Source organism: Heptranchias perlo, chromosome 7, assembly GCF_035084215.1.
Source record: "Heptranchias perlo isolate sHepPer1 chromosome 7, sHepPer1.hap1, whole genome shotgun sequence".
Classification (NCBI taxonomy): Eukaryota; Metazoa; Chordata; class Chondrichthyes; order Hexanchiformes; family Hexanchidae; genus Heptranchias; species Heptranchias perlo.
Genome location: NC_090331.1, coordinates 38138035 through 38165183, shown reverse-complemented (window position 1 = coordinate 38165183; position 27149 = coordinate 38138035). Strand labels below are relative to the sequence as shown.

General features: G+C 44.9%; 1 protein-coding gene across 3 annotated transcripts in view; it reads left to right on the top strand.

Annotated features, from left to right (window-relative positions):
- The window catches only part of cers6 (ceramide synthase 6), a 242872-nt gene that overhangs the window by 69838 nt on the left and 145885 nt on the right, over positions 1-27149 (top strand). For all 3 annotated transcript variants that reach the window (XM_067987341.1, XM_067987340.1, XM_067987339.1), the window contains exon 2: positions 13450-13555. In XM_067987341.1, coding sequence (XP_067843442.1) covers positions 13450-13555 — 106 coding nt within the window. The remainder of the gene's footprint in view (positions 1-13449; positions 13556-27149) is intronic.

Sequence of the window (27149 nt, the reverse complement as noted above, 5' to 3'; positions counted from 1 at the left end):
CTGGAATTAAAATACTAGTATCAGTAATGATAGCCATGAAACGACCGGATTGTCGTAAAAACCCATCTGGTTCACTAATGTCCTTTAGGGAAGGAAACCTGCCGTCCTTACCCGGTCTGGCCTATATGTGACTCCTGACCCACAGCAATGTGGATGATTCTTAGTTGCCCTCTGAAATGGCCTAGCAAGCCACTCAGTTGTAAAATCTCGCTACGAAAAGTCATAATAAGAATAAAACCGGACGGACCACCCGGCATCGGACCACTAGGCACCGGACACGACAACGGCAAAACACCAAGCCCAGTCGACCCTGCAAGGTTCTCCTCACTAACATCTGGGGACTTGTGCCAAAATTGGGAGAGCTGTCCCACAGACTAGTCAAGCAACAGCCTGACATAGCCATACTCACAGAATCATACCTTTCAGCCAACGTCCCAGACTCTTCCATCATCATCCCTGGGTATGTCCTGTCCCACCGGCAGGACAAACTGACCAGAGGTGGCGGTACAGTGATATACAGTCAGGAGGGAGTGGCCCTGGGAGTCCTCAACATTGACTCTGGACCCCATGAAATCTCATGGCATCAGGTCAAACATGGGCAAGGAAACCTCCTGCTGATTACCACCTACCGTCCTCCCTCAGCTGATGAATCAGTCCTCCTCCATGTTGAGCACCACTTGGAGGAAGCACTGAGGGTAGCAAGGGCACAAAATGTACTCTGGGTGGGGGACTTCAATGTCCATCACCAAGAGTGGCTCGGTAGCACCACCACTGACCGAGCTGGCCGAGTCCTGAAGGACATAGCTGCGAGACTGGGCCTGCGGCAGGTGGTGAGCGAACCAACACGAGGGAAAAACTTACTTGACCTCGTCCTCACCAATCTACCTGTCACAAATGCATCTGTCCATGACAGTATTGGTAGGAGTGACCACCGCACAGTCCTCGTGGAGATGAAGTCCCGTCTTCGCACTGAGGACACCATCCAACGGGTTGTGTGGCACTACCACCGTGCTAAATGGGATAGATTCAGAACAGATCTAGCAGCTCAAAACTGGGCGTCCATGAGGCGCTGTGGGCCATCATCAGCAGCAGAATTGTATTCCAGCACAATCTGTAACCTCATGGCCCGGCATATTCCTCACTCTACCATTACCAACAAGCCAGGGGATCAACCCTGGTTCAATGAGGAGTGTAGAAGAGCATGCCAGGAGCAGCACCAGGCGTACCTAAAATTGAGGTGCCAACCTGGTGAAGCTACAACTCAGGACTACATGCATGCTAAACAGCGGAAGCAACATGCTATAGACAGAGCTAAGCGATTCCACAACCATCGGATCAGATCAAAGCTCTGCAGTCCTGCCACATCCAGTCGTGAATGGTGGTGGACAATTAAACAACTAACGGGAGGAGGAGGCTCTGCAAACATCCCCATCCTCAATGATGGCGGAGTCCAGCACGTGAGTGCAAAAGACAAGGCTGAAGCATTTGCAACCATCTTCAGCCAGAAGTGCCGAGTGGATGATCCATCTCAGCCTCCTCCCGATATCCCCACCATCACGGAAGCCAGTCTTCGGCCAATTCGATTCACTCCACGTGATATCAAGAAATGGCTGAGTGCACTGGATACAGCAAAGGCTATGGGCCCCGACAATATCCCAGCTGTAGTGCTGAAGACTTGTGCTCCAGAACTAGCTGCGCCTCTAGCCAAGCTGTTCCAGTACAGCTACAACACTGGCACCCGACAATGTGGAAAATTGCCCAGTTATGTCCTGTCCACAAAAAGCAGGACAAATCCAATCCGGCCAATTACCGCCCCATCAGTCTACTCTCAATCATCAGCAAAGTGATGGAAGGTGTTGTCGACAGTGCTATCAAGCGGCACTTACTCACCAATAACCTGCTCACCGATGCTCAGTTTGGGTTCTGCCAGGACCACTTGGCTCCAGACCTCATTACAGCCCTGGTCCAAACATGGACAAAAGAGCTGAATTCCAGAGGTGAGGTGAGAGTGACTGCCCTTGACATCAAGGCAGCATTTGACCGAGTGTGGCACCAAGGAGCCCTAGTAAAATTGAAGTCAATGGGAATCAGGGAGAAAACTCTCCAGTGGCTGGAGTCATACCTAGCACAAAGGAAGATGGTAGTGGTTGTTGGAGGCCAATCATCTCAGCCCCAGGACATTGCTGCAGGAGTTCCTCAGGGCAGTGTCCTAGGCCCAACCATCTTCAGCTGCTTCATCAATGACCTTCCCTCCATCATAAGGTCAGAAATGGGGATGTTCGCTGATGATTGCACAGTGTTCAGTTCCATTCTCAACCCCTCAAATAATGAAGCAGTCCGATCCCGAATGCAGCAAGACCTGGACAACATCCAGGCTTGGGCTCATAAGTGGCAAGTAACATTCGCGCCAGATATGTGCCAGGCAGTGACCATCTCCAACAAGAGAGAGTCTAACCACCTCCCCTTGACATTCAACGGCATTACCATCGCCGAATCCCCCACCATCAACATCCTGGGGGTCACCATTGACCAGAAACTTAACTGGACCAGCCATATAAATACTGTGGCTACAAGAGCAGGTCAGAGGCTGGGTATTCTGCGGCGAGTGACTCACCTCCTGACTCCCCAAAGCCTTTCCACCATCTACAAGGCACAAGTCAGGAGTGTGATGGAATACTCTCCACTTGCCTGGATGAGTGCAGCTCCAACAACACTCAAGAAGCTCGACACCATCCAAGATAAAGCAGCCCGCTTGATTGGCACCCCATCCACCACCCTAAACATTCACTCCCTTCACCACCGGCGCACTGTGGCTGCAGTGTGCACCATCCACAGGATGCACTGCAGCAACTCGCCAAGGCTTCTTCGACAGCACCTCCCAAACCTGCAACCTCTACCACCTAGAAGGACAAGAGCAGCAGGTACATGGGAACAACACCACCTGCACGTTCTCCTCCAAGTCACACACCATCCCGACTTGGAAATATATCGCCGTTCCTTCATTGTCGCTGGGTCATAATCCTGGAACTCCCTTCCTAACAGCACTGTGGGAGAACCGTCACCACACGGACTGCAGCGGTTCAAGAAGGCGGCTCACCACCACCTTCTCAAGGGCAATTAGGGATGGGCAATAAATGCCGGCCTCGCCAGCGACGCCCACATCCCGTGAACGAATAAAAAAAAAAGTTACATATTTTAATGCCAGCTAGCAGCCAAAATACCAGAAGTTTTAACACTGGAATAGTATTGTGCATTGATACGCTGGGGATAATTTTAACCCCCCCAGGGTGAGTCTGCGGCGGGGTGGGGAGGGAGGATTAAAAATTTTAAAATGGGCAACCCGCCCACTTCCAGTTTTAACGGAGGCGGGTTTGGGGGTGGGCGACCAATCCGCTCTCAGGATGCGGGTCGGTCACTAAAATATTTTAAGGAGGCTGCATGCCTCCAATTTAACTTAACTTGTAGTTTTAATGCCTGCAGGATGGGTTTCCCGGGTCTCGGGAAACCCGGCAGTTGAAGGGAGGCGTGAAGGGCCAGATCCATCAGCACTACTGTGACCCGCCAAGCTAACTGCCTCCGACCCCACCCCAATGTCGGACTTGCCTCTGCTCCGATCCCTGGCTGCCTTTCCACCCGACAGCCAGCCAGTCTGTCAATCTGGCTGGCTGCGGGCGGGAAACAGTTCTGAAAAAATTTAAAACAGGTCCTGCCATTAAATTCACAGGACCTGTGGGAAACACTTACTTCTGGGTTTCCTGGCCACAAATCTTCCCCCCCCCACTCCCTTCCCGCCACACAGTTATTATCATGGCTGCTGAATTTACTTTTTTTGTGCAAAGGAATACAACAGAAACCATAAGCAGTAAATTAAGGACATTTGTTCCTGTACTAGGCAAGAAATAACTGTTCTGGGCGGTTTTAGATGTTAATGATCCAATAGAAAAACAAAGAATGGGGGCGGGGGGGCAATTATAACCCTACCTGCCCAGCTGAAACCAGGCGTTTGGGAAGTTAAAATCGCCCAGGTTAAAATCACCCGGGTTACTTACCCACCCTGGAGCCCCAGGGAGATGACGCCATCGGGACCCGACTGCAGTTTTAACTGGACGGCCTGAGCTTTCCTGTTTCTTCGGGTCCCGCAAGGAAAGCTTAGGAATCCTCTGTCGCAGACTCGTCATCCGCTTCCTGATTGCGAGACCCCCCCGTGAGGCAGCTCCAGCCGCCAATCCCGCCATTTACCTGCTGTGCAATTTTCTGCTGCTTCCTTTCAACTCAGTTGGCTGGTGGGATTTATATGAGGCCCGGCCGGGTCTCATCCTGCAGTGGACGGCCAGGAAATTAACTCACCAACATGGTTTCCAACCAGAAACCCGCTGGCAGTTAAAATCCAAGCTTAGGTTTCATACCATTTAAAACTATCAAGAGTTTAATTAAACAAATCCAAAATGGAATCAATGTCCAGGTTAGAGTTTTTCCCTCCAATTAATGCGGCAGCAGAAAACAAGATCACTATGTGCACCCAATATGGCAATCTTCCTCTCCACAACAGATGTGAAACAGTTCGTGTGCTGAATAAATATGAGCTGTCTGAAGCAAGACTTATATCAGCTAAAAAAAAAAATTTAACTTAAAAGAGTGTCTGGAAAAAACAAACTCCATTTAAGGACAGAAATATAGAATATGAGAATAATGATCAGTAAAAATAAGTTACAGAAGGATTGGAGGACACTATCTTTTTATCTATGGACCTCAGTTCAAATCCAGCCCAGAATAATGGGATAAAAGTCTTCTCCGTCTGCTGGCTGTAGGGTCCCAGATAAAATGAGTTTGAGTAATCTCCAGCGGGTGCCAGCATATAGTAAAAACTGCCTTTATTGTGACACTGATTGGCAAACTTTGAAAGTTCACAGGGCTGACAGCGAAATGAAAAATGACATACTGATGCAGTGGAGGGTATTTTTCTGAGGCTGTGATTAATGCACGTTATTGCAGCACGGTGCTGGGAATGGTTGGTGCTGACACTGGGTGCCTGAAGTGGGAAAGTGCTCCATTTCCTAGTGCTCAGCACAAAAATTCAACAAAATAAAGAAAAAAATTGGAATAAAAGTGTATTCTCAATTCCTGTGTATAGATCAATCAGAAATTATTTTATATCTCATCCACTTAAAAGATTTCATTATGTTTCCTAAATTGAGTTCTTTTTATTTCATTGTGTCATCTAGTACTGATTTTGATGTACAAATACAAATGCTATACTTTCACATAACTTTGTTATGCTGTATTTTTTCTTTTAACTTTTTCCAGGCTGATTTATATGCTGAACAATCAACACACACAAGCGCGCACACACACACACATCTCATATATATATAAATAATATCGGGACGTTGCTGCCAAGTTGTAATCCCACTGCTGCCTAAAGTACCTTCCCATCGCAACACACTCCATTTTATCCACTGGTCTTTAATCTCGCTGCTTTGGTTTCATCACCACATTTCTTGTGATTAAATGTGTAGAGGTCATGTTGAGTTTATTAGAGTTGTGCAGATTAAATACAGTTAATGAAAACGAGGAAGTGAATATTTACAAATGTAGAGACAATTTCTGAAGTGAATCTCTTTAATGTCTAGCTTCTATCTGTATTAAATCTCAGCTCATTTAAGGTGGGCTCATCATAATATTTAAGCTTCACTTATTATGCAACGGCATACTTTCTGTATTTGTTTTGTTGAGAGGTGCAAAAGAGATTTGACTTTCATATCCTTCATTATTTATTCCACCCACAGAATTTAGTCACAATTTATTCTCTATTCATTCTCCCTGTGCTATTACAGATTCTTATAAAATTAGTGCAGATATTGATTTGACACCTACCCACTTTTGTCTCTCTGGTTAATTCTTCTTGATTTCTAGTTTTAACCCAAAATGACTAAAATTAAGCAACTCCTTGGTACTGTGGATTTCTGGGTTCGGTAGTTGCATTTTATTGATGCTCCTGTAGAAAGCAGAAAATATATTTATAACATTTTACAATTATTAAAAGGTTGCCCTTTTTGGCTGTGCATCATTGTAACTAACACTAGATCTGTGTCAGACAACAGCTCTAATATTTCAATGCATGATGTTTCTACTGAGACTAGCTTTTTAACCTGGTTTCAGAATTCAAGCTTGCAGCTTTAGCTTTTGCTGAGTCACTTATTGCACTGCAGGCTTTCTGCATTGTCCTGTGTAAAAACTTTCTGTTTAGTGCCACTCCTAATTGTCATAGCAACGGACTATTGTTAATATTTTAGACAATAACTAAAAGTAGTTTTCCATACAGTAATGAGAAAGCAAATAAATTGTTTAGCAATATAAAACATTAACCTGTATTGAACCGAACAAGAGAAATGTGAGCCAAGGCTGACAATTTGAAGTTAGTTCGTACATAGAAATTATAATGAAAAATATATTTATACAATGCAAACATTCACGCACAATATAATTTCAAATAAATTGTATAATGTACTGTACCCAAAACAAAAAAAAGGGAACTGCAAATTTAACTACTGCGGATATGTATTATAATAATTTTAAGACAAGCTACAGAAGCATCAATTTCTTGTACGTCATTCTGAAATTTTGGGAGGATATTCCACCATAAGTACAATAGAAAAGGGTTAAAGGGTTAAAAGAGGATAAATTTGGGGGCAAACTCCGAGAGACTAAATATAACACTGACTCTGAATAGGTCCACACAAGAATCCAACTACTGTTGGGGTTTGTGTCCACTAAATGCCAGGACAAACTGGCATTTAGTGCCGGCTGAAGGCACGGCTGGCAATGGTGGAGCAATTAAAATCTGGGAAGAGGCCAGAATTGGAGCAGCGCAGAGATCTCGGAGGGTTGTAGGGGTGGAGGAGGTTACGGAGATAGGGAGGGGCAAGGCCATGGAGGGATTTGAAAACCAGGATGGGAATTTTAGAATCAAGGAGTTCTCGGACTGGGAACCAATGTAGGTCAGCGAGCACAGGGGTGATGGGTGAATGGGACCTGGTGCGAGTTAGGATACGGGCAGCAGAGTTTTGGATGAGTTCACGTTTATGGAGGATGTAAGTTGGGAGGCCGGCCAGGAGAGTGTTGGAATAGTCAAGTCTAGAGGTAACAAAGGCATGGATAAGGGTTTCAGCCGTAGATGAGCTTAGGCAGGGATGGAGACAGGCGAGGTTACGGAGGTGGAAGTAGGCGATCTTGGTGATGGAGCGGATATCATCTCAGGGTCAAATAGGATGCCAAGGTTGCGAACGGTCTGGTTCAGCTTCAGATAGTGGCCAGGAAGAAGGATGGAGTTGGTCGCTAGGGAACAGAGTTTGTGGCAGGGACCGAAGACAATGGCTTCGGTCTTCCCAATATTTAGTTGGAGGAAATTTCTGCTCATTCTGTACTGGATGTCGGACAAGCAGTGTGACAAATCAGAGACAGTGCAGGGATCAAGGGAGGTGGTGATGAGGTAGAGCTGGGTGTCATCAGCGTACATGTGGAACCTAATGTGTTTTCGGATTAAGTCGTCGAGGGGCAGGCGTGTAGATGAGAAATAGGAGGGGACCAAGGATAGATCCTTGTGGGGACTCCAGAGATAACAGTGCAGGAGCTGGAAGAGAAGCCACTGCAGGTGAGTCTCTGGTTATGTCTGGATGGATAAGAATGGATCCAGGCGAGGGCAGTCCCACCCAGCTGGATGACGGAGGAGAGGTGTTGGAGGTGGACGGTGTGGTCAACCATCCCAAAGGCTGCAGACAGGTCGAGAAGGATGAGGAGGGATAGTTTACCACTGTCACAATCACATAGGATGTCAGTTGTGACTTTGATAAGGGCCACTTCAGGACTGTTTCAATCTCCATTTGTCAGTGTAATTGAGATATTGAACAAAGACAGCCATCCTTCATTTATATTGGTCTTGGAAGGTTAGCTGTCAGTCACAGATAACTATGCACAATAGTGATACTATCACTTTAACTGTGTGAGTAAGTACAGATTGGTGGAGAAATTACATTATCATCGCATGGCATCATCAGTGATTGACAACCAGCCATATGGTCTCAAAGTGAACTGATTGATTAGAATTTGACTGATTAGGTTGGATTCATATTATAATTTTTTGCAAGGATCCATAATTTTGAGAACACTGTTAATTTTAATTAAATTCTAAATTTAACATTGTTGCACCCATTTTATGGATCTAAAAAGGACAAAATGATAACCAGTTTAGCAGTGCAGAGCCTGCATGGGAGTTCGGGCCACTGCTAAGTTGGTAGGCAACTTTTTTTTAGGCGGCCCTGGCAACTGCCTGCAATGAGCACAAACCTCATTTCAATATTGAAATTAGGCTCCTGCCCTCATTTCAGACTCAAACTTTTGAATTCATTTGCCCTAGCTGGAGCTTGCAACAGAGTTTTCCATTGATGGAAAGAGAAATCGTGCAGAGTAATCAAGCAGCCGATCCGCTACTGCCCACTCTACGTGCCCGCCAAAGTTGAATTTCACCTTCTACCCCTGATAATATCATTTAGGGAGACTTGAAGCTAATTATTTGACTGTGGTGTCCTTTAAGTATCTTTCGTGAATTAATTTCTTCTTTAAAGTACATTTTGATATTTTCCAGTAACACGTTAAAAGCCATTAAATTCATTTTTCATTGTTTTGTGTAATTCCAGATGATAATTTATAAGATTAGATCGAGCAGGCCATTATATCTGAGCCTGAGCAAAATTCTAATAAGCGTATTTCATTCTTCATTGGAGAAGCTGGAGTTGTTTTCCTCAGAACAGAGAAGGATACGGGGAGATTTGATATAGGTGTTCAAAGTCATGAACAGTTTTGCTCGAGTAAGGACGTAAGAAATAGGAGCAGGAGTAGGCCATAGTGCCCCTTGAGCCTGCTCCACCATTCATTAAAATCATAGCTGATCTTTGGCCTCAACTCCACTTTCCCGTCCCTCTCCATATCCCTCAATTGCCCAAGAGTCCAAGAATCTATCGATCTCAGCCTTGAATATACTCAATGGGGTCGATTTTGCAATGGCGGAGGGTTGGCAGCGGTGGGGTGAAGGTGCGTGTGGCAAACCTGCATGAACAAAACTTATCGTTTCCGAAACGCTGGCTGCTGTCAGGAGCTGCAGCGCCGGGGGTGGGGCGGGGAGGGGAGAGAAAGAGAGAGAGTGAGATGTCATCCAGCGCTGGACTGGAAGACCGGGGGAGGGGGGGGGGTTGAGTGGAAGATTCGGGGGGAGAATGGAAGATTGGGGGGAGAGGGGAAGATCCGGGGGGAAAGGGGAAGATCCGGGGGAGAGGGGAACACTGGGGGGTGAAGTGGGGGACATTGGGGGGGGGTGAAAAGGGGGATATCGGGAGGACATCTGGGGGGTGGGGGGTGAAGAGTGGGAGATTGGAGAGGGAGATATCGACATCAGAGCAGGGTGCAAAGGTACATTCATTTTGTGTTTTCACTTCCATCTATGGTTTTTTATTTAATTTATTTAGTTTCTTTTTCCCTGATCCGGCCCTTCACTCTTGGTTTCACCAGGCGTGAATCAGAAGTGGTGGGCAAGCCGCCCAGGTAAGTTAAAAATCGTTCTAATCACTTACTCTGTCACAGGTAAAGTGCCTTAAGTACCTCATTGAGTTACATTTGACTCTTTAACTGTCAATTAAAGCCGGCGGGACTTCTGTTTTCGGGTCGCCCGCGCGCGTACAGGTGGGTCCCAGGGAAACTCGGAAGTGGGCGGGTTGAAGCCGGCTTCCGAACCCGAACGGGATTTCCGCGATTTTCAGAGCCCCCAACGTGTCCGCAATTGCCCCCTAAAATTGAGCCCAATGACTCAGCATTCACAGCTCTCTGGGGTAGAGAATTCCAAAGATTCACAGCCCCCTGAGTGAAGAAACTCCTCCTCATCTCAGTCTTAAATGGCCGACCCCTTATCCTGAGACTATGCCCCCTAGTTCTAGACTCCTCAGCCAGGGGAAACAACCTCTCAGCATCTACCCTATCAAGCCCCCTCAGAATCTTATATGTTTCAATGAGATCAACTCTCATTCTTCTAAACTCCAGAGCGTATTCTACTCAATCTTTCCTCATAGGACAACCTTCTCATCCCAGGAATCAGTCTAGTGAACCTTCATTGCACCACCTCCAAGACAAGTATATCCTTCCTTAGAAAAGGAGACCTAAACTGTACATAGTACTCCAGGTGAGGTCTCACCAAAGCGCTGTTCAATTGTGGCGAGACTTCCTTACTCTTGTGCTCCAACTCTCTTGCAATAAAGGGGGGGTCACCATTGACCAGAAACTTAACTGGACCAGCCACATAAATACTGTGTCTACACGAGCAGGTCAGAGGCTGGGTATTCTGCAGCGAGTGACTCACCTCCTGACTCCCCAAAGCCTTTCCACCATCTACAAGGCACAAATCAGGAGTGTGATGGAATACTCTCCACTTGCCTGGATGAGTGCAGCTCCAACAACACTCAAGAAGTTCAACACCATCCAGGACAAAGCAGCCCGCTTGATTGACACCTCATCCACCACCCTAAACATTCACTCCCTTCACCACCAGCGCACCATGGCTGCAGTGTGCACCATCTACAGGATGCACTGCAGCAACTCGCCAAAGCTTCTTTGACAGCACCTCCCAAACCCGGGACCTCTACCACCTAGAAGGACAAGAGCAGCAGGCGCATGGGAACAACACCACTTGCACATTCCCCTCCAAGTCACACACCATCCCGACTTGGAAATATATTGCCGCTTCTTCATCGTCGCTGGGTCAAAATCCTGGAACTCCCTTCCTAACAGCACTGTGGGAGAACCTTCACCACACGGATTGCAGCGGTTCAAGAAGGCGGTTCACCATCCCCTTCTCAAGGACAATTAGGGATGGGCAATAAATGCTGGCCTTGCCAGTGACGCCCACATCCCATGAACAAATAATAAAAAAAACAACCCATTTGTCTTCCTAATTGCTTGCTGTACCTGCATGCTAACTTGCTATGTTTCTTGTATGAGGACACCCAGATCTCTCTGAACACCAACATTTAATAGTTTCTCACCATTTAAAAAATATTCTGCTTTTCTATTCTTCCTACCAAAGTGAATAACCTCACATTTCTCCACATTATACTCCATCTGCCACCTACTTGCCCACTTGCTTAGCCTATCTATATCCCTTTGCAGACTCTGTCCTCTTCACAGCTTACTTTCCCACCTACCTTTGTATCGTCAGCAACTTGGATACATTATACTCGGTCCCTTCATCTAAGTTATTAATATAGATTGTAAGTAGCTGAGGCCCAAGCACTGATCCTTGCGGCACCCCACTAGTTACAGCTTGCCAACCTGAAAATGACCTGTTTATCCCTACTCTGTTTTATGTCCAATAACCAATCCTCTATCCATGCTAATATATTATCACCTACCCCATGAGCCCGTATCTTCCACAGAAACCTTTTATGTGGCATCTTATTGAATGCCTTTTGGAAATCCAAATATACTACATCCACTGGTTCCCCTTTATTTACCCTGCTAGTTACATCCTCAAAGAACTCTGATAAATTTGTTAACCACAATTTCCCTTTCATAAAACCATGTTGATTCTGCCTAATCATGTTATGATTTTCTAAGTGCCCGGTTACCACTTCCTTAATAATGCAATCCAGCGTTTTCCCGACGATTGATGTCAGGCTAACTGGTCTGTAGTTCCCTGTTTTCTCACTCCCTCATTTCTTGAATTTGCTACCTTCCAATCTGCCGGGACCGTTTTAGAATCTAGGGAATTTTGGAAGATCACAACCAATGCATCCACTATTTCTGCAGCCACCTCTTTTAGAACCCTAGCTTGTAGGCCATCAGGTCCAGGGGATTTATTGGCTTTTTAGTCCCATTAGTTTCTCTCGTCCTTTTTACTGGAATTGTTTTAAGTTCTTCACTCTCATTTGCCCCTTGGTTCCCCACTATTTTTGGTATGCTTTTAAACAAAATATTTGTTTAACGTCTCTGCCATTTCCTTATTTCCCATCATAATTTCTCCTGTCTCAGCCTCTAAGGGACCAACATTTACTTTTGCTGCTCTCTTCCTTTTTACATACTTGTAGAAGCTCTTACAGTCTGCTTTTATATTTCTTGCTAGTTTACTCTCATATTCTATTTTCTCCCTTTTTATCAATTTTTTGGTCATCCTTTGCTGGTTTCTAAAACTCTCCCAATCCTCAGGCTTACTACTATTCTTCACAACATTATAAGCCTCTTTTAATCTAATACTATCCTTAACTTCTTTAGTTAGCCACCGATGGATTACTTTTCCCATGGAGTTTTTATTCCTCAATGGAATATATATTTGTTGAGAATTCTGAAACATTTCTTTAAATGTCTGCCACTGCTTATCTACCGTCATACCTTTTAATCTGATTTCCCAATCTACTTTAGCCAATTCGCCCTCATACCTATGTAATTGGCTTTATTTAAGTTTAATACTCTAGTTTTGGACCTAAGTATGTCACTCTCAAAATCAAGGTGAAATCCTATCATATATAACTCTTTCCCAGAGGATCCTTTACTATGAGATCACTAATTAACCCTGTCTCAGTACACAATACAAGATCTAAAATAGTCTGTTCCCTGGTTAGTTCCACGACATATTGTTCTAGGAAACTGTCTCAAATGCATTCCATGAACTCGTCCTCCAAACTACCTTTGTCAATTTGATTTGTCTAGTCTATATGAAGATTAAAGTCCCCCACGATTATTGCATTACCTTTGTTACAAGCTCCTGTTATTTCTTGATTAATACTCTGCCCAATGGGGCCTATAAACTACTCCCACCAGTGTTTTCTGCCCCTTGTAAATAAAGAGAAACTGTTTCCAGTGCCAGAAGGGTTGGTAACCAGAGGACACAGATTTAATGTAATCGGCAAAAGAGCCAGAGGCGACATGAGGATACATTTTTTTACATAGCGAGTTGTAAAGATCTGGAATGCAATGCCTGAAAGTGTGGTGGTAGCAGATTCAATGGTAACTTTCAAAAGGGAATTGCATAAATACTTGAAAGGAAAAAAATTACAGGGCTATGGGGAAAGAGCAGGGGAATGGGACTAATTGGATAGCTCTTTCGTGAGCCGGCACAGGCATGATGGGCCGAATGGCCTTTCCCTGTGCTGTACCTACCATGATACTATGATTGTCAGATGTCTGAAAAATAAGAGTGACGTGGTTGGCATGGCAACATATAGAGAGAATATTCCAGAACTCTAGCAAAGTTCACTAAAGGACAAGTGGAATGTTATACTGCTTATTAAGAAGACAGGCTGTTGAATTTGTTCTTTGTAATCCATTATCTCAAGGCAGGTGTGATTTGTAAATCTGAAGTACAGGTTGTATTCTGAATTAATGAGTCGTCTAATAATTTCTGTATTTTCATAGGTTCATTGCCAAACCGTGTGCTTTAGGCCTTAAAATTCAAGCAAATGGACCGCAGAAAGCTCAGCCAAATGCTATCCTGGAAAAAGTCTTCACTGCAATCACTAAGGCAAGTATTTACTATTCAAAAGAAGTGAAAGTGTGCAAAAAGGACAATTGAGGAACTTTTCAATCTTCATTTTTGTAAATATTACCCTTATCTTTATTCGATTTCACTGTCTTTCTTCCTCCATGCTGCCCTCCTTCTGTCGATGGTTTAAGATAGCTTGGACTGTGTGGTCTTCTCCACAGCTGCAGTCAAGGTTGATTTGTGTTAGCCAAGAAAAGGTAAAAGGAAAGATAAGACTGATTCTCCCCTTCCCCTTCTCAACACCACAACAAATTTTAGCATGTGCAATGTTCTGTGTTTTGCTTTATCTCATAGAAATTAGAAAATGTTATTTTAGAGTGGCCTCAGTACAGTAGAGATATCTTTTGCTTCTGAAATACATAAAATCCCAGAGCAACTTGTTATTATAATACTAATGGTAACTTCAGGCATTCTTAGAGCAATCTATCAATAATGTTCCATTAATTATATCTGAAGCTAGCCAGTGGAATGTTGTCCTAGTAGACTTCACAGATACACAGCAACTTATGTATGTAACACATGGAAGATGAAATTACTGCTGCTGTTAAAGGTTTTTCCCATTTGTTTTAATGCAATTGGCATGAATGAAAAGATTTACTCAACAATTTCTGGAAGCTCAAATGCATTAGGAAGTGCTAAAAATAATGCACAGTTGAGTAAGCAGTCAGAAAGCACTAGCAAGAATGCTGCTTAACTAACTAAACAGCACACTGGGCAAATCCAGCTATGGAGTGGTCATTTTTTGGGAGAAATGGAGAGAGAGTGCAGAAGGCATAAACCGATTTACTGATCAAGATTTGCAGATCACATTAGAGCACTGTGAAATGCATTCTACAGAGTTGAGGAAAAAGCCACCAACGATGGTGAAGGAGATGTGGAAGACCATTACACAGGATGCCAGCAGGAGGTGACTGAGCAGGTGAGGCTGGAAGGATATTTGAAAAACAATGATTTCTTGCAATGTATTTAGTTAGCTCTCAAATATTGCCACACACTTTCTGCCAGCAAGATACATTGCATTCAGCTAAGCTGCACATAAAACTGTGCTGCTGCTTAAAATACACAGCCCAAAATCTTCATTCATTCATTCATTCATTGTATATTTATATCCTCCTAACAGAAAAAAGGCTGCCTTCAACAGGAGGCACAGAGCACAGATGGGTGGAGGGATTTGGTAGGCCAAGACATTATCAAGGAAGTTATCAAATGGAAAAAGATGTAGATGACAAGCGTGATGTGCGAGATGGGGGAAAGGAATACGTTCCTGGTTTGTATAATTGTGATCACACACCTTTGTGAAAATGTGTTTTAACAGGCATAAAGGAGTGACTTTGTTGCAGCAAAATGTACAATCTACTTTCTGTATTACAACAACATGCCTAACTATGAACATTGACTTTTATGTTCCTTTTTTTCTATTACAGACATGTTTGAACCGCAACAGCAAAACAAGCTGGGCCTTCTCAGCAACAAGCCTCACCACAGCACTCAGTGACATGACCACTTAAAACAGACACAGCCCAGAGACAGGTATAGTGGTGGGTTTTATAGATTTAAAGGTGGAATTACAGGGTGATTCACTTCTCATGGGTACGGAAGGGGCAGGAGGAGTGACTGAACAAGGACTGCTGAGTGGAGGCTTTGCACCATCACAAGCCTGTTGAGTTGTTAAGCGATTCCAAACTCAGGGAACTAGCGATTAAATGAAGGATGCTTCATTGGCATGAACAGGTGCTCCAGTATTTGCCTTCTTGCAGACTACACTGCGAATTGGGTTTGCGCAGTTGCAGATTCTACCACTCCAATTGATATTATCATAAAGCAAGGAATCTATGCTCTGCAGGCTGCTGTTGTGCACCATCAGTAAAGGAGATCTCAGGCACGTAGGCAGTGAGTGCAGTTGAAGGATCTCTCAAGAATGCTCCCATTGATGATGTTGAGGTCCACACTTCATGATGTGATAACAGTCAGCTTCAACGGACTTGGATACAGATTTCAGAGAACTATAAGGAAGGGATTCAGAGACCTTGTTGCCATGCAACGGACTGTGTTCGAGCAGAGCAGTAACCAATGTGAGTGATCAGCTTCCAGCAGGGACATGCGGCCAGAAGCTCTCATGTCGTCACCAGCCCCTTGTCTGCAGCTGCCTCTGAACAAGTGACAGGAGTCGTTCCTGAAAGCAGCAGGTCCCTGTAGTCAGGATAGAACAAGCTATTCCTGGCACACAGGCAGGACCATCTGGGTCTGCCACATGTCAAGGTAAGCAGCCAACTGAATCACAAGATCAAAGCAGACCTCTCATAAAGCCTTCACACCTACTGTTTCCAGTAATACATCATATAGGGAGAGTAGAAACACCAAGATGCACTAATTCATGCGCCATACTGCCTATCCCTCTGATATTCTATTAAATACACACTACACGTCCACTATCATCTTCAATAAAAACAGCTTCCATTTTGCATTCATTGTTTTCTTTCCAAATTACTGGGCCTACAAATTAGGGCTCTATCCTAGTGCAATGCACGCTGCAGGCATTTAATGAGGCCCGTGGCAAATTGGCCCACCAGCCTTATTCGTTTATTATCGGCAAGCTGCAAGTGCCAGTCGCGGCCCCAGAGGCTGCTTGCCGGTCCCAGGAGGCAGCAAGATCGGCCAGCTCAGATGATGGCATTCAGGAGGGGGGATGGGCGGTGGCCGACACTCCTGCTCCTCCCCCAGCTCCACAATAAGGTATGTAAAAAAAAAAATCAAACTTATATTACTGGTTGCAGCCTGGTTTAGCTGCCAAGCGCTTGAAGAAAGTAACTGCAGCAGTCGTGGTCATGCACAATTAAATGTTGCAAAGGGGGCATCCCTATTTGCATATGCAAAGGGCCTAACACCTGTTTCAGGCGCGCGCGTTGGATGCCGACGTAGCAGCCTTTACCAATATGGTGGGTAGCACACTTCTGGTGCAGAATCAGCACACGCTCGCCGCCCACCCTATTGGACCCTTAGGCGCCCATCTTACGCCTGTAAAACGGGTGCAGCACAATCCAATTTTTAGGCTCAGGTTTCCATATAAACAGTACTATTGAAGTATAGCTGTTTCAAAAAAAGTCCAATTAAACATTAAAGTAGGAAAAAACTGCTGATTAGGGCTTGGCGAAAGTTGAATTTCTGCTAGCTCCTCATCATCATTCTCCATCTCCTTTTTAGCCATAATTTGTTGCTGTTTATCTTCCACAAACATGTGTATGCCTCGTTCTGCTGCTGTACTACAATTTTTTCAACTCTTCTGCTTCGCAATTTAGAGCATACCCACAAGCTTGCCTCTCAAAGCCATCACACCCACTCTTCCTCATCCACATGCTGCCCTTGGTGACATCATCCATTGGCATGCGGTCAGCCACCACATGTATGCTGATGAAATTCAGCTCTACCTCTCGAGCACCTGTCTCAACCTCTTCACTGCCTTTGTCCTATCAGATTGCTTGTCCAACATCCAGTCTTGGATGAGCTGCAGTTTCCTCGAGTTAAACATTGCCACTGTCTTCGGTCCCTGTCATAAACTTTGAACCCTTCCCAACAGTTCCATCCCTCTCCTAGGTCACTGACTCATGCTGAACCAGATTGTTTGCAACCTTGGTTTCCTATTTGAGCATGAGCTGAGCTTCTGATCCCATTTTCGCTCCATCACAAATACCACCCACTTCTACCGCCATGGAATTGACCATCTCTGCACCTGCCTCAACCCATCTGCCCACTGAAACTTTGATTCATGCCTTGTCACCTCCAGATTCAACTATTCCAGTGTTCTCCTGACTGGCTTCCTACCCTCCACCGTCCATAAACTTCAGTTCAATCAAAACTCTGCTGCCCATATCTTAACTCACACCAAGTCCTGCTCACTCATTACCTCTCCTCACTGACCTACATTGGTTCACATTTCCCCAGTGCCTCAAATTTTAAGTTCCCATTCTTGTGTTTAAATCCCTCCATGGCCTCCCCCTCTGACTCCGGCATCTTTGCATCTCTTCCCTCATCCCACCATTTGCAGCCATGCCTTCAAATGTTTAATGCCCATGCTCTGGGATTCCAGCTCTAAACCCCACTAACCCTCCACGTCCCTCGCCTCCTTAAAACCTACCTCCTTGACCAAAGTTTTGGTCACTCGTAATAATGGCGCTTCTTTTGGCTTGGGGTCCATTTATTTTCCTTACTCGTCTGTGAAGCGCCTTGGGATGTTTTTCTACAATGAAGCCACTATATAAATGCAGGTTGTGGTTGTACAAGGTGAGAGGTTGGAGGTTGGGAGAGCTGCTTCCTGTTGCAGTACCTCCTGTGTTATGGCCGTCTTGTTCTTGAAAAAGTGCAAGAAGTGAAAATTACTTTTTATTACCATGACCTGCAGCAAACCCAGGTGCAAGCATGCACCAAGCAATTAAATTCCATGTGAGGCTTATAGTGGGATAAATTATGTAAGACTACGAGTGAAGGAATATTTCCAGCTGATGGCTGGGGATTTAATGGGCACTGCGCTGCTGATGATAAGCAATTCATGAACTTTATCAAATTATGAGCAGTCATTGTAAGTGGCAGACATGCTTACTACTGTATATTCTTGGAAGGTGTTGCTGATTGTTAACTTGTCTGACTGCCATGTAAACCGCCTTCCATTTACTTTCAGCACTAAGGGACTTTGTTGCTAATGGGACATCTCTCCTTTGCCTAACCTCATCCAGAAGCACTATGGCAGCTGCATTGGAGAACCTGGGGCTTTCTGTCCTCTTGTAGAGCTGAAAGACTTTTTAAAACTGTTAATCTATTTTACTGGATGCCTGGCATTTTAAGCTGCTGAAGGCTTTTAAATATGCAGGCACCCATTAGTTCTGAACCAGATTGTTTGCAACCTTGGTTTCCTATTTGAGCTCGGCCTTTGCAAGACCCCAAGTAAAGACCCAACCCTTCATGTGCAGGGACTTCGGGAACCGACACTTTCAGACCCTAGGTCACCCTTGTGTTGAATACATGAAAAAGCCTCAGCGACTGGAAGTCGTGGTTTGACTGAGGCTCTCAACTTGGCTTCCAATGGTGGGAAGCCACCGGGCAGCTTCCTCGGGCTGAACTGACGGAGAAGGTTAATGGGGAGCCCTCGAAACAGGGATGAGGACGGCTATATCAGCTATGAGTTCATGAATACAAGCGCCGATCGAGGTTAAACCCTTGACACATGAGCCCCTGCCACTGTGGGGAGGTGCCATTGAGGCACACATAACCTCCCAGGGAGTGAGAGCCCTTGGAACCTGGATGCCCCTCACGAGTTGAATGGAGCGGCTGAAGGTGGCTCCACAGTAGTGTGTTGTGGGGGGGGCGGGGGGTGTGTGAGGAGATGACACAGATATATAAAAGCGAGCGAAGACCTGTGACTATCCTCACTAAAGTGGAACCCACCCACAGCGTAGGTGAACATGAGCGAGATTGAGTCCTTGGAGGGCATTGCCCCAAATCAACTGGCGCCAACAGGAGACAATTGTCCCGGGGCTGGGTTGGTGTCACCAGAGGGGACGACGGATGCCTCTGGTGAAGGACTCACCAACAGTAGCTGGCGGCACTTGGAGGAACCAGCCTCATTTTGGCACCAGTAGGCACGGACACCTCAGAGTCAGCTGGTGCCAGAGGAGGACTGTTCCTCATAAAGAAGCCTCAGAATATGTTGGTACATGTCGCCCCTTGAGATTTTCCTGTTAAGTCCCAAAGTGGACCCCCAGCCAACATCAGTTGGAGATAACTGTAGGATCATATGCCCTAACCAGTCCCAGTGCAGTTAACCACAAGCAGTGCTGAACTGAACTGGAATTGGAGCAGGGTTGGTGCTTAATGCCAATGCGGGGACATGGCAGCTGGAAAAATTAACAATAAAAATAGATGCCAGAGTAAGTCATGACGGAGCTGGTCGGGATGAAAGGGTCGGTGACCTTGGTATCCAGACTCCAAACCACAGACTATAGGCGGCCTCCGTGAGCTTCTACAACCTGGCCAAAATGTGTCTTCCTCTGCTTCAAATATTTATCCAACTTCCCTCAAAAGATGCAACGGTCATTGCCTCAACCACTCCCTGTGGCAAAGCATTCCATGCTCCAAACAACTTGAAAAAAATTTCTCCGAACCTCTCCTCACTCTAAGTGATCATTTTATACAGTTGGCCCCCCTTCAATGACTCCTCAATTACAGGAAATAGTGGGCCAGATTGCGCTCAGAGTGGCGGAAAAAACTGCGCCCGCCGCTCATTAGACTTGGACTTGCCTGTAGACTTTTCTAAAAAGCAGGACTTTTGCACTACAAGTTCCTCTTATTGGGCCCTCACTCCAGCGCGGCGCCCTCTCCTGGGCATCTGGGACCTGTGTGAACGGGGCAAGCAACTGTGTATCCCCATAACCTATCAGACTGACGCATGTTAATAGCAGTGCACAGAACCAGGAAGTGTAAGTTAGAATAGTAAATTCAATGTAAAATCAGTTACAGAAAGCAAACTAAAAAGAGGGTAAGAAATATTGAATTAAAAGACAGAGATAAAAGAGACAGAAAGAAAAAGTAAAAAAATTAAAATTAAACATATAAAAAAAAAATGTCCAGCAACATTCAAATGTGAAGGAATGAAATTCCACACTTGTAAAAGTAAAATTCCTCCAGTTCTGGATTTGGACAATTGACACCTTCTTCAGAATCAGAGAGAAGGTCCAGAATGGCTGCAATGCAAAGAGGCAAACCAGGATCACTGGCACAAGAGGAGCTGTCTGACACTATCGAAGTGCTTTAAATGGCAGTACCTGAGCCAGCTGACCTGGGAGGACTTTTGTGAGGACTCAGGGATTGGCAAGGCTGGACGAAACCAGTAACACCTAGCTCAAGAATTTCTCCCCGACTCTTTCAGTACCATGGTCTGAGGCTAAGCCCAAGCTCTAGATATGTTAATTTTTTTAATTGATAGAATGCCAATGCACTGAGTTCAATTAAGAAATAAACTTTTCCAGAAAAAAATAATTCACGAGCAATATTTACATTTTCTATTTAAAACAGACACTAACTTTTCCCCCCAGAATGCAATATTTACTGTGTTTCAAATATTACCGACAGCTCAAAAGAATGGAAGGAATTGGTACAGTACCTATTTGCTGCAGTAGTTGTCTCTATGAGAGTCTCTCCATCTTGTGAAGGTATTCCCACTTCCTGCTCTCAGCTCTTTTCATATTCTCTGTGTCTGTCTCTCTTTTCTCTTTCTCAGTATCTGTTCCCTATCTCCAACTCTTCCTCTGTCAATACCTTCTCTCTCTCTCTCCAAGGGGATATGCCAGAGGACTGGAGAACTGCTAATGTAATACCATTATTCAAGAAGGGGAGTAGGGAAAAACCGGGGAACTACAGGCCAGTGAGCCTAACATCAGTGGTAGGAAAATTATTGGAAAAAATTCTGAAGGACAAAATTAGTCTCCACTTGGAGAAGCAAGGATTAATCAGGGATAGTCAACATGGCTTTGTCAAGGGAAGATCATGTCTGACTAATTTGATTGAATTTTTTGAGGGGGTGACTAGGCGTGTGGATGAGGGTAACGCAGTGGATGTGGTATACATGGATTTCAGTAAGGCCTTCGATAAAGACCCCCACAGGAGACTGGTCAAGAAGGTACGAGCCCATGGAATCCAGGGTGCCTTGGCACTTTGGATACAAAACTGGCTTAGTGGCAGAAGGCAGAGGGTGATGGTCGAAGTTGTTTTTGTGACTGGAAGCCTGTGGCCAGTGGGGTACCACAGGGATCGGTGCTGGGTCCCTTGCTGTTTGTGGTCCACATTAATGACTTGGATATGAATGTAAAAGGTATGATCAGTAAGTTCGCTGATGATACAAAAATTGGTAGGGTGGTAAATAGCGAGGAGGATAGCCTCAGTCTGCAGGACGATATAGATGGGTTGGTCAGATGGGCGGAACAGTGGCAAATGGAATTTAACCCGGAAAAGTGCGAGGTGATGCACTTTGGAGGGACTAACAAGGCAAGGGAATACACAATGAATGGGAGGACCCTAGGCAAGACAGAGGGTCAGAGGGATCTTGGTGTGCAAGTTCACAGATCCCTGAAGGCGGCGGAACAGGTAGATAAGGTGGTAAAGAAGGCATATGGGATACTTGCCTTTATTAGCCGAGGCATAGAATATAAGAGCAAGGAGGTTATGATGGAGCTGTATAAAACACTGGTTAGGCCACAGCTGGAGTACTGTGTGCAGTTCTGGTCGCCACACTACAGGAAGGATGTGATCGCTTTGGAGAGGGTGCAGAGGAGATTCACCAGGATGTTACCAGGGCTGGAGCGCTTCAGCTATGAAGAGAGACTGGGAAGATTGGGTTTGTTTTCCTTGGAGCAGAGGAGGCTGAGGGGGGACATGATTGAGGTGTACAAAATTATGAGGGGCACAGATAGGATGGATACTAAGGAGCTTTTTCCCTTCGTTGAGGGTACTATAACAAGGGGACATAGATTCAAGGTAAAAGGCGGGAGGTTTAGAGGGGATTTGAGAAAGAACTTTTTCACCCAGAGGGTGGTTGGAGTCTGGAACTCACTGCCTGAAAGGGTTGTGGAGGCAGGAACCCTCACAACATTCAAGAAGCATTTGGATGAGCACTTGAAATGCCATAGCATACAAGGCTACGGACCAAATGCTGGAATATGGGATTAGAGTAGACAGGGCTTGATGGCCGGCGCGGACACGATGGGCCGAAGGGCCTCTATCCGTGCTGTATAACTCTATGACTCTATGACTTCGATTCTCTCCCATTCTGGTGGCTCACTGAGTTCTGTTTAGAACACCTGTAATCCATTTTCCAATGAGGAAAATGAATTTTGAATTTTTTAGCTCACGAAAATCGATTGAGGCTGCAGTGTGGACAGGCTGGGATTCCGTAATAATGGAAAATTGTGATTTTTGTTCCCACTGCTGTTTTCCTATAAGAGTTACAAAGTACAGTCTTGGTGCCACTGCTGCTGAGACCATGATCTGTGCTTCTGCCATCTCAAGCCTTCATTTCTCCAAAACCCTCGCTACGTCACACACTTAAATTAGCCGAGCGAGGAAATCCCACCTAGAATCATACCGCACAGAAGGAGGCCATTCAGCCCATCATATCTGTGCTGGCTCTTTGAAAGAGCTATCAAATTAGTCCCACGCCCCCATTCTTTCCCCATAGCTCCGAAAATTTTTCCTTTACAAGTATATATCCAATTCCCTTTTGAAAGTTAACACCTGGGCCAGTTTCAGAAGCGGTGAGGCAGGTACTAAGCTCAGTCAACGCAGCTCCAGTGGGATTACCACCGAGGAGAAACATCCAGCCCTATGTTTACACTTGGGGGCCCAATAAATATCAGTAACCCCACTCCAGGCCCCGGCCTACCTGTGGGTAAAGTCACAGGAGATCGCGCAGTGACAACAGATGAAGCACTCGATCCTGCTGTGCCTCAGTGTCACTGGATCTGTTCAAATATTCACACAGTAGAATCCATTTGATTTGCCCACTAGACCAAATGATGACTGCAGCCCGCTGACCATTCCAACCAATTTTCAATCTACTGCTGCTCAATTACAACACAGAAGGGGACCATTTGGATTGTCCACCTGTGCCCAATGCAAGCTCTTCAACTGATGCCACCTAATCCTTGCCTTTCCCCGTATCCTTTTACAGTCATCTTTTTCAAATATCCAATTCCTATTTAAATGATTTTACAGTTTATGCTTCAATCCAGGACAGAATTAAGTCACTTGGACTAGTGTGGATTGATTAGGGAAAGCCAGCACAGATGTGTTAAAGGCAAATTGTGTTTAACTAACCTGGTAAGAGTTTTTTAATGAGGTAACAGTGAAGGTAGATGAGGACAATGCAGCTGATGTGGTGTATGTGGACTTTCAAAAGGCGTTTGATACAAGTGCTGCATGGTAGGCTTCGCACCAAGATTGCGGCCCATTGAATAAAGGGGACAGTAGCAACGTGGATACAGAATTGGGTAAGGGACAGGAAGCAGAGAGTAGTGGTGAACAGTTGTTTTTCGGACTGGAGGGAGGTGTACAGTGGTGTTCGCCAGGGGTCGGTGCTAGGACCACTGCTTTTCTTGATATAAATGACTTGGACTTGGGTGTACAGGGCACGATTTCCAAATTTGCAGATGACACAAAACCTGGAAGGGTAGTAAACAAAGAGGAGGATAGTGATAGGTTTCAAGAGGATATAGACATGCTGGTGGCATGGGCGGACACATGGCTGATGAAATTTAACGCAGAAAAATGCGAAGTGATACATTTCGGTAGGAAGAACGAGGCGAGGCAATATAAACTAGAGGGCACAACTCTAAAAGGGTACAGGAACAGAGAGATCTGGGGGTATATGTGCACAAATCTTTGAAGGTGGCAGGGCAGGTTGAGAAAGCGGTTAAAAAAGCATACGGGCTCCTGGGCGTATTAAATAGAGGCATAGAATACAAAAGTATGAAAGTCATGATGAACCTTTACAAACCACTGGTTCGGCCACAACTGGAGTATTGTGTCCAGTTCTGGGCACGCACTTTAAGAAAGATGTGAAGGCCTTAGAGAGATTTCAGAAGAGATTTACTATCACGATTCCAGGAATGAGGGGCTTTAGTTATCCGGATAGACTGGAGAAGCTGGGGTTGTTCTCCTTGGAACAGAAACAGTTGCAAGGAGATTTGATAGAGGTTTTCAAAATTATGAAGGGTCCAGACAGAGTAGATAGAAAGAAACTATTCCCATTGGTGGAAGGTTCAAGGACCAGAGGACATAGATTTAAGGTGATTGGCAACAGAACAAAAGGTGACATGAGAAAAAACTTTTTTACGCAGCGAGTGGTTAGGATCTAGAATGCACTGCCCGAGGGAGTGGTGGAAGCAGATTCAACCATGGCCTTCAAAAGGGAACTGGATAAGCACTTGAAAGGAAAAAAATTGCAGGGCTACGGGGATAGGGCGGGGGTGTGGGACTAGTTGGATTGCTCTTGCATAGAGCCGGCGCCGACTCGATGGGCCGAATGGCCTCCTTCCGTGCTGTAACCTTTCTATGATTCTATGATTCTAATAGCCACTTGTTCTAACAACCCTCTGTGTGAAAAATTTCTTCAACTCTCCACTTCATTATTTGAGACTTCATATCCGCATGATCACTACAGTGGATTTTACTATTACTCAACCTGACTTCTGCAGGGATTGATACAAGCTGGAACTATAGATCTAAACAAATCTTCTACAGCAACAACCTTCCGACTGTCACCTGACTAGTGATCTTTCCATTGTTCACGCTCCCTTCATGGAGCAAAGCTGCTCAGATCTTCTACCCAACTACATCAGTCAGTTAGTCACAATCAGTACAACTCCCTTTCCTTCACTTAAACTGATTGTGCAGCCTCCCGCCTTAAATTTACCCAATTTACAAATCTCTTGTGATGTCTGATCTCACTGTGATGTGCAGTGTGAGGGTGTGGCTTGCCCTGTGATGTCATGGTTTGACCCCAACAGTTAAAAGGACCTCACCTTGATGAAACAGTGTTTGACAAACCCTTGGGCTTTATTTAGGTAATAATGACTTGATGCCTTAGAATGCAATAATAGGTTTCCACATGGTCACAACCCAGAGATCAGGGTGCGTGGGCGATAGGCAGTGATGGATTGTTTGCCTTCTACAGCAACTACTAAGTAGTTGTAGACATTTACAGCAACAGGATTAGGCCATTCAGCCTCTCAAGCCCGTTCCATCATTTAATTAGTTGATGGCTGATCTCAACAGCTCTTTAGGGGAGAGAGTTCCAGATTTCCACTACCCTTTGCATGAAGAAGTACTTCATGACATCACTCCTGAATGGCCTAGCTCTAATTTTAAGATTTTGCCCCTTTACTTTGGACTCCCCCACCAGAGGAAATAGTTTATCTCTATCTACCCTATCCCATCCTTGAATCATCTTAAACACCTCAATTAGATCACCCCTTAAGTCTTCTATACTCGAGGGAATACAAGCCTGGCCTGTGCAACCTCTCCTCATAATTTAACCCTCTAATTCCTGGTATCATTCTGGTGAATCTGGGCTGCAAACCTTCCAAAACCAATGTATCCTTCCTGAGGTCTGGTGCCCAGAACTGAACGTAGTACTCCAGATGTGGCCTAACCAGAGCTCTATACAACTGTAGCATAACCTCTACCCATTTGTATTCCAGTCCCTTTGAGATGAAGGCTAACATTCCATTAGCCTTTTTAATTATATTTTGTACCTGTCCACTAGTTTTAGTGATTCCTGTACATGGACTTCTAAATCTATCTGTTCCTCCACAGTTCCTAGCTTCTCATCATTTAGGAAATACTTTGATCTATCTTTCCTAGGTCCAAAGTGGAGGACCTCCCACTTCCCCACATTGAAACTCATCTGGCAGTTTTGCCCACTCAATTAATCTATCAATGTCCCTTTGCAACTTTCCACTCCACTTTTCCATCTACACTACTTACTGTGCCACCTAACTTAATGTCATCAGCAAACTTGGATATATGACTTTCTATTCCTTCATCTAAGTCATTGATAAATATAGTAAAAAACTAAGGCCCCATAATAGATCCCTGTGGAACATTAATATGTATTAATGACCTGGACTTGGGTATACAGGGCACAATTTCAAAATTGCAGATGACTCGAAACTCGGAAATGTAATAAACAATGTGGAGGATAGTAACAGACTTCAGGAGGACATAGACGATCTGGTGAAATGGGCAGACCACATGGCAGGTGCAAGTTAACACACAATTAAACTAAATGGTACAATTTTAAAGGGGGTGCAGGAACAGAGCGACCTGGTGGTGTATGTAAACAAATCTTTGAAGGTGGCACGATAAGTTGAGAAGGCTGTTAAAAAAGCATATGGGATCCTTGGCTTTACAAACAGAGGCGTAGAGTACAAAAGCAAGGAAGTTATGCTAAACCTTTATAAATCACTGGTTAGGCTCCAGCTGGAGTATTGTGTCCAATTCTGGGCATCACATTTAAGAAGGATGTTAAGGCCTTAGAAAAGGTGCAGAAGAGATTTACTAGAATGGTACCAGGGATGCAGGACTTCAGTTACATGTTCTCCTTACAGCAGAGAAGGTTAAGGGGAGATTTAATAGAGTTGTTCAAATCATGAAGGGTTTTGATAGAGTAAATAAGGAGAAACTGTTTCCAGTGGCAAAAGGGTCAGTAACCAGAGGACACAGATTTAAAGTAATTGGCAAAAGAACCATAGGCGAGGTTAGGAGAAATGTTTTTATGCAGCGAGTTGTAATGATCTGGAATGCACTGCCTGATATGGTGGTAGAAGCTGATTCAGTAGTAACTTTCAAAAGGGGATTGGGTAAATACTTGAGGGGAAAAATTTGCAGGGCTATGAGGCAAGGGCATGGGAATGGGACTAATTGGATAGCTCTTTCAAAGAGCTGGCACAGGCATGATGGGGCGAATGGCCTCCTTCTGTGCTGTTTCATTCTGTGAACACCACTTGTCACATCCCGCCAATCAGAGAAT